Below are 8,443 nucleotides of genomic sequence, written 5' to 3'. Positions count from 1 at the left end.
ACTGAGCCATCTCTCCAGCCCTGGAGCACTTTCATATAAAACAAACACTCATACGTATAAAACAAATAAATATTTTTTTAAAAACTATGCCATGTAACAAACTTTTTGGAAGGTAACTAAAAAGGAAACTACCCTGAGGCATATCTTTGACAAACTGTGGGAAACCAGAGACAAAAAGAAAATATGAGGGGCTGGAGAGATGGCTCAGTGGTTAAGAGCACTGGCTGTTCTTCCAGAGGTTCTGAGTTCAATTCCCAGCAACCCCTTGGTGGCTCACAGCCATCTCTAATGAGATCTGACGCCTTCTTCTGGCCTGCAGGTATACGTGCAGATCGAACACTATATACATAATTAATAAATCTTAAAAAAAATTCCTTTATTCCCAATGTGCTTCCAAGAGAAGAACTGGGCAGTAGAGGGAAGCTGGCTAAATGCTAACATGCTTCTCTGAGGTCACTTACGGTGGGGCAGCATCCCGGAAGCAATCAGGATGAATATAAGCCTAGGGAAACATGCCTGTCATTCCATCCATTAGAGGCAAGAAGCTGGAGAGTTTGAGGCCAGTCTAGGCAGCACAGTGAGCGCAAGGCCACTGGGTAGTATAGAGAGACCCCCGTCCCAGATAAAACAAAGGACCAAGAGGTCCGGGTGAATTTTATTCATTTAAAAGATTGGAGCTGATCCCTGGGCTGATACAAAGAGGGCTTCCTAACAGACACCTGAAGGCTGGCTTGCTGCTACCTGTCTCTCACAGATGTGCTGGACCCCCGGCCTCTGGGGCCGCAGCATCTGCTAGCTGCAGCACTTTGCTTCCTTGCCAGGACATTGCTGTGGCGGAACGTGTCCCAAGACAAAGGACTACAGAACCGAGACAATGCCCCTGCTGTGAGGCCTATCCAGTGGGCTTCAGACGGCTCCTGGAGACATTTTTGTTGGGTTACCATACACCCACAAATAATGACTTAAAAAAGAAAGAAAAAGAAAAAAAAAGCCAGGACAATTTGAGGGCTATTTAGAACAGGCATTTAAAAAACGAGAAGATACATAGACGGGCCTGCTATGTCTTGCATACACAGACTCTATGTTGTTTGCCCCGCCCCCAGTCGCTCCCACGCTGGCCCATTCTGCACACTGAGGCAGGACTTACAGCTCTGATCTTGGCAGCCGTGTCTGTTGTCAAGCACTTTTGTTTATTTAAGATTTTATTTTATTGTTAATTAATTTTCCCGCATATGTCCCCATGTCCTCAGAGACCAGAGACCCTGGTTTCTGAGCCACTTCCCACGGTGTGGGACTCACACTTGGGTCCTCTGGAAGAGCACTGTGAACTCGGAACCACTGAGATCTCTCTCCAGTCCAGCGTTGTCTTTCCTTAAAACCTTTTCATTATACTGTGTATGTGTGTGCACACGTATGCCGTGGCCTGCGTGTTGAGGTCAGAGGATATCTTCAGGAGTTCCTTCTTGCCTTCCACGCCTAGGTCGTGGGGATCGAACCCGGATCATTAGGTTTGATAGCAAATGCCTTCACCCACAAAGTAACTCCACCAGCCGTGTGCTCAAGGATTTTCAACAGCTCTCTGTTGCCTTTAAAATAATGAAGCCCCGATGGTCCTCCCCACCGGAGCCTCCCTCCTCTTCCTCGGCCATCTCTATCTCCTTTGTCTCCATCCTGCATAGCTTTCTTCTTCCTCTCCCTTCATCTCCCACTCTTCCCAGGACTCACTCTTCGACCGTCTTTTGTGCTTCATGTCATTGTTATTTCCACCGGGTCCCTTTCCTGGTGCCCCCTGCTTGCCCAGTGCTTCCAGACTGTGCTAGATGCTCCAGCCAGCTCTTCAGACAGCACGCCAAGGGCCTTCCACCGTACAAAGGCTTCTTCTGTGCGGTGGGTAGCTGTCTCTCTCCACCGAGAGGGTGAGTTCTGATGGGTTTCAGGCCATGTCTGTTTTTCCCTGATGTTGATTTGTACCCTGGAAACTGAGCAAGAAAGTGAGAAGTGGCACGTGACAAGGCCTCCTTCAGCTCCCGGATTTCCCTCTGCTTTTCTTTCTGCTGTCTTTGTTGTAATCCTAATCAATGCAATCTCTCTCCAAGTTACAAAGGCTGTGACTCCATTCCTGAGATGGTGACACCACAGAAAAGCAGGGTGCTGGGTTAACTAGATATTCCCCAAATCTAGAGAACAAGAACACACACACACACGCACCCACACCCGCACCCCAAAGTCAATAATATGACCTTTAGAAGAAATTCTAGGACAGGCAGGGATGTGACTTGGTGAGCAGAGTGGGGCCTCGGTTCACGGCACAGAGACCAGTGTGGTAATGCAGGTGTGCAGGCCCGTAATCCATGTCCTAGCGCTTGGCGGTAGAGGCAGGAGGATCTGAAATTCAGAGTCATCCTCAGCTACATTGTCTTAAACAGTTTTTTAAATAATTTATTTAATTTTATGTGCATTGGTGTGAGGGTGTTGGATCCTCTGGAACTGGAGTTACAGACAGTTGTGAGTGGCCATATGAGTTCTGGGCATTGAACCTGGGTCCTCTGGAAGAGCAATAAATGCTCTTAACCGCTGAGCCATCTCTCCAGCCCCAACACTGTCTTAAAACTTAAAAACGAAGGTCTGGGGAGATGGCTCAGCAGGTGAAGTGTGTTTGCGGTGCAAGCATGAAGTCCCGAGTTCAGATCCGCAGCACCGGTGTAAATAGCTGGGCGTGGCTGCTCACACTTGCAGCCTCGGCACTGGAGGAAGATGGAGACTTCGGGCCACCAGCTGGGCCAAAAGAATGATGAGCTCCAGACTCCATGAGATCCTATCTCAAAGGGAGAGGACAGAGAGAGAGCATGGACATCCTCCTGTCTCCATGGATACCTTCACCTTTGAGGGTAACAGACTTGTACACAGGTATGTATGTATATACATGGGAAAAGAGAGAGAAAGGGAGGGAGGGAAGAAAGGAGGGAGGGAGGAAGGGAGGGAGGAACATTTTCACTGTATCAGAGGTCAATTTATAATAGTACATGAACATATCAGACCTTCTGTTTCTGGAATCAACAGACATAAGAAGTTTTATGCAATGTTTAAGTAGGATGATGACGACAATGATGATTTGGTCTCAAGCAAGGTCCTCTGTACCCTAAGCTGGCCTCGGCTGTGACAGTCCTCCCTCTGGCTCCCGTGTGCCAGCATGACAGGTGTTTCCCATCATGCCTAGCAGGACTTAGTTTATCTAAAGTAAGGTTGGCTTAGTATACGACAATCAGCCATCAGTGAGCTGCCTCAGTGGGTTCTCCTCTGACCTCAACAGGCCCCAGAGAGCGTTAGGTCTCCCATGTTGATTGAGTTTAGTCTGTTTTTAAAGGCAAGCCACGGGATGGCAAACGACATGGATTTTTTTTTCCTGTAAAACTCTTTCACACCAACATTGAAAGAGGATGAACTAATTAAAAGAATGGATTGAATTGAAAGGTAATTTTACAATGATATTCAAGTGGCCCTTAAACAAATTGGGGAACGCCCCGCTAGTTATCAGGGAATGCAATACAAATTAAATCCATTCTGAGACCTCACTGCACACATATCCGATGACTGAAAATTCATGATACTCAAAACAGCCCGCGCTGTGAAGGGCTCAGAGAAGCCAGAATTAGTTAATTTAATTTTGTTATTATTTGTTGTCATTGACACAGAATCTTGAGTATCCTAGGCTGGCCCCGAAATGGCTGAAGGTGACCTTGAACTTCTGACCCACCTGCTGCCACCTCCAAATTGTTGGGGTTACAGGTTGCACTGACACACCAGGCTTCATGCCGTGCTGGGGAATGGAACCCTGAACTTCATGCATGCTAGGTAAGCACTCTCCAGCCAACAACTTGTAATCCTCCTGCCTCAGCTTCCCAAGGGCTGGAATTATAGGTGTGTACTGCATATCTAGTTCACATGGGAACTGGAGAGGGTCAAAGGCGCTGCTGGGTTCACATGGCCAGTGGCGTGTCTGGTAGATGGTGGGACACAGTTTGCGGTATATATCGCCACTGGTGGTTTGAAGTTGATAGTGGTATCTTCTACAGCCCCAGTGGTCCCAGGTCCTTGACATATTGTCACATTCGCACAACTCAGCAAGTTTCCTAACTCTTGAACAGTCTGGTGGTGGCCACTCACTCTTTCCCAGAGCTCACTATGTAGCCCAGGCTGGCCTCGAACTTGTGACGATCCTCCCGTCTCAGACCTCTAGTTCTGGGATTCTGAGACACCACACCAAGCTTGAAAGGGGGTTTCTAGAAAGGAGATTTGTTAGCCCGCCACGTAACTGAAATGAACAACACGTGTTTGATTTAAACCTGTTTATTTTACAGCGGACTCACTTACTATCTTTCATCGGTTCCCTGGCCACTTGAAGGAGCACCCGCCCAGGTGAGAGAGGTACCTATCGGAACAGGGAACAGATGGGGCTGCTCCATCCCCAGCTGAAATCAGGGGCCCTGTCTTCCTGTGCTGAGGAGCCCCTCAACGTGTACAGAGCTACTAGGGAGCCCCAGTGGGCTACCTTCATTATCGGAAAGCAAACAATGAATCGTTTTTCCCTTGCTCCCACCCCAAACCATCCTGTCCACCTCCTCCCTCCTTCCTTCCCAAGCATTAATTAGCAAAAGAGCTTGCTGTGGGCAGGAGAGATTAGTTTTAATGCTGGAACACTGAGGCTGATTACTCCCCCTCAAGTACTGGGGATGGAGGGAAGGGCCCCAAGGATCTGGGTCTCTAGCGGCACATGGGTTTTGTTTGTTTTGAAAACAAAATGGTCAGGGAAGCATTATTATATGTCAGGGCTTGCTCAGGGCCTAGGCAGGAAGCGGATGAAGCAGGGCCCTCAGAGCACGGGTGAGTTACAGAGAGCTCATGAGAGCCCACAAGAGGCCACCGGAGCGGCTTTGCCCCCACTTTCAGCTTGGAAACCAGATTCCTGTGTTGCACACGGGACAAGGACAAGACTGTGCCATTCTTCTCATCGGTTCCCAGAAAGCTGACATCTTTGGGGGAGGGGTGGGAAGAAGAGGACAGACCGAGAAGAAGGCTCTTGTCAAGCGGGGACCTAGCCTGCATAGAGCCCTGTTTCTACATCACCAGCCACGTGACTCTGGAAGGTTCTTACGCTTTGTGAAGTAGAAATTCTCATTTGAGAGTGGAACAGTGACCTAGGCTCCTGGAGAGGGTGGAATTCTGATAACTTAGTGGATGCCCTCACAGTGCCTGGGGTTTGATGGGTATTTAGATACAGAAGGATGGAAAGACAGGAGGCTGAGGAACCATGAGAACTTCCTAATACTTTTCTCAAAGGGAGGTTTTTGGGGTTTGTTTGTTTTTCTGAGACATGATTTCTCATAGCCCTGGCTGAGCCTGAGTTTTCTGTGTAACTTAAACTCTTGATCCCCCTAGGTCTCTGTCTCTGCTGGGATTCTCAGTGGGAGCCACCATACCAGGCCTGAATCACTTAAATATTTTTAACCAGGAGTGGTTGATGCACACCTTTAATCCCAGCATTCAGGAGGCAGAGGCAGGTGGATCGCTGTGGATTCAAGGCTAGCCTGGTCTACATAATGACTGCCAGGCCAGTCAGGGCTACGTAGAGAGAGCCTGTGTCAGAAACAATTTGTGTGTCTGTCTGCATTACGTGTGAGGAGTGTGGTCCTGTATGAACACACCTGCAGGCCAGAGGACTCCGAGTGCCTTCCTGTTCTCTGTCCAACTCCTTTGACACAGGCTTTCCCACTGATCCTGAAGCCAGGCTGGCAGTCTGCAAGCCACACTGATTCTTCCATCTCTGCCTCTTCCTAGTGCCGGGGTTACAGGTGCCTCTCACCATGCATAGCTTGGTAGGTGGGTTCTGGGGCTTTGAACTCAGGTCCTTATATGCTTGTACAGCCAGCATTCTTGGCCGCTGAGTCATCTCCCTAGGTCCCCAGTAATCTTTTTTTTTTTCCAAACAAAACTTTTACTTAGATTTAATTTGTTTGTTTCTTGTGTTTGTGGTATGCCATAACACACATGGAGAGATGAGAGAATCACTTGCAGGAATCTGTTCTCTCCTTCCACCGTGGGGGTCCTGAGAATTGAACTTAAGTTGTCAGACTTGGCTATGTGTACCTACCGAGTCCTCGCACAAGCCCCTGAATCTCTTTTTCAAGGTCAATAAGAGAGTAGAGCTTGGGTGTAACTCCTAATTCTGAAATGTTTGTCCCTGTTAGAGGAGCATCTCCTGGCCCAGGGCCCACAGATCAGCTATCACAGAGAATGACTTCTCTGTGTTGTGCTTTGATTGTCTCTCCAAGGTGACTAGGAAGGACACAGAAAATACAGAATTTAATGGGACAAAATACTTGTCCCGGAGGCAAGGGGACTGTCAAGAAAGTTTAACATACAAATAGGAAGGAGCCAGAAAATGAGGAGTGGGGGTAGTCCACCTGGGGCAGCAGGGAGGGTCCTGAGCAGCGACCACACAGCCCAGGTCCCTGCGCACTGTAACAACGTCTCATCCAAGAGTTAGCCTCTGCTCCCCAGCCTCTGCTCCTCAGGGCTAGCCTCTGCTCCCAATCCTCTGCTCCTCAGGGCTAGCCTCTGCTCCTCAGGGTTAGCCTCTGCTCCCCATCCTCTCCTCTGCTCCTCAGGGCTAGCCTCTGCTCCCAATCCTCTGCTCCTCAGGGCTAGCCTCTGCTCCCCAGCCTCTGCTCCTCAGAGCACCTTCTCCTGACTACTAGTAAAGTAGAATTTTCTGGAGAATACTGTTTATTCTGTATTTTTTAAAAAAATTAAACATCTCCATGTACAGCCAAGCTGGCCTTGTAATCACAATGTTCCTGTCTCTACTGAGGACTGAAATGGCAGACTTGTGCTACCAAGTCGAGCCTCTGGTACCCTTTGTCCCTTAAGGGGGAGAGCATTCTGACCGGCCATCGTGAGCTGGCTCGAGGTCACCTAGTACTGGAATAGGTTAGATATTACCAAGTTGGTTTTGTCAGTTAGTTAGTCCGAGTTAGTTTCCCTGCACCCGATATGGGATTGAGAATCTGTTCTGCAATGTTGTGGACATGACGCTTAAGACAAGATGCTCCCAAGTGGCAGACCCTGGGTGATGACTCCTGACCAGAACACCCAGATGTCTGTCTGTCTGTCTGTCTGTCTGTCTGTCTGTTTAGCTATAGCATTTGTGGGGCAAGAACCAGACTCACACCAGTATCCCAGCACAGTGCTTCTCATCGGGTGACAAAAGAATGTCCTTAGCTCTTTGGTATAGTGGCAGAAGGGATATGGACACAGCTTGGGGTGGCCAGAGCAGAACGCAGTTAAGGATGGCTTCAAGCTGCAAGGGCTATACAAAAGGTGCCTCAGTTTACCCAACCAGAAAAAGCTCAAGTGAAGCTGCCAGAAGACCGTGCTTCTGGGCCATAAAAGCTCCTTGCAGAGGCAGGGGCGGCGCTGGGACAGGGTCACCGGGTCTCCACTTGGATGTCTGCAGGGTTAGAGGTCACAGTCACAGGCTGCTGGCTGCCGTTGCTGTTTGGGTCCAGGGCAGGAGGCACAGGTGGCTTCGGGCTCTTGGGCTCCAACTCCCGCCTGGTCCTCATTCTCCTGTAAGAGACAGTGAGGAATGGGCTCCATGACAATGGCTTGTAAAGTCACACTGGTGACAGTTGAAAAGGACCTTTGGCGCCAGCCTGGATCACTTCGGGATATTCTGTTTAAACTGCTAAGCTTCATTCTGCCCCTGACAATGACTGGAGTCAGAGCAGGGGCTGCATTCAAGGCTAAGTGGAACTCAAGGGTTGTAGCATGATTATGCATGTAAAGCATTTTGCTAGGAATATTTAAGAACATCTTATGTGTTAAGAAGAGAACAGACTTAAAATGTCCACAGTCCCAGGATATCAGTGTAACCAGTGTGAGGTGAAGCGGTACCTACCCACAGGTCAATCAGAGTTTCCTCAGTGATGGGCAGAATGACAGGAGACCTGGACCTCAATGCCACCTCCTTGTTTCCAAGACGCTTGCGTGGTAACAACACCCCAAAGACTTTACAAATAACACTGATGCTACTATTGTTGTTGTTGTTGTTGTTGTTTGAGACTAGGTTTTATGTAGCCCAGGCTGGCCTCAAATTCATCATGGGGCTGGGGATGACCTTATCCTCCTGCCTTTACCCCCTGAGTGCCACCATACTTATTCATGCCATGCTGGGAATAGAACCTAGGCCTTCATGGATGCTAGGCAAGTGCTCTACCCACTGAACCACATCCCCTGTTCTTATTACATGGTAAGGTGGGAATATTTTCTTTGAAACCAGATGGATTGGGTTTAAACCTCAGCTCTGACCAGGAGGGCAGGAGGGCAGAACTACCCTGGGCATGCGCTAACATTCTGCACCTGGAATAGGGGAGGAGTGTGTGTG

At 48.9% G+C, this 8,443-nt stretch overlaps 1 protein-coding gene across 2 annotated transcripts in view; it reads right to left on the bottom strand.

Annotated features, from left to right (window-relative positions):
- Window positions 1-5,559: 5,559 nt before the first annotated feature.
- The window catches only part of Ncmap (non-compact myelin associated protein), a 34,190-nt gene continuing 31,306 nt past the window's right edge, over window positions 5,560-8,443 (bottom strand). For both annotated transcript variants that reach the window (XM_026782385.1, XM_005353050.3), the window contains exon 5: window positions 5,560-7,626. In XM_026782385.1, the coding sequence (XP_026638186.1) occupies window positions 7,485-7,626 (142 nt within the window). In that variant the 3' untranslated portion in view covers window positions 5,560-7,484. The remainder of the gene's footprint in view (window positions 7,627-8,443) is intronic.

This window comes from Microtus ochrogaster, chromosome 10 (assembly GCF_000317375.1).
Source record: "Microtus ochrogaster isolate Prairie Vole_2 chromosome 10, MicOch1.0, whole genome shotgun sequence".
Lineage (NCBI taxonomy): Eukaryota > Metazoa > Chordata > Mammalia > Rodentia > Cricetidae > Microtus > Microtus ochrogaster.
This window is presented reverse-complemented; position numbering and strand designations above follow the sequence as displayed.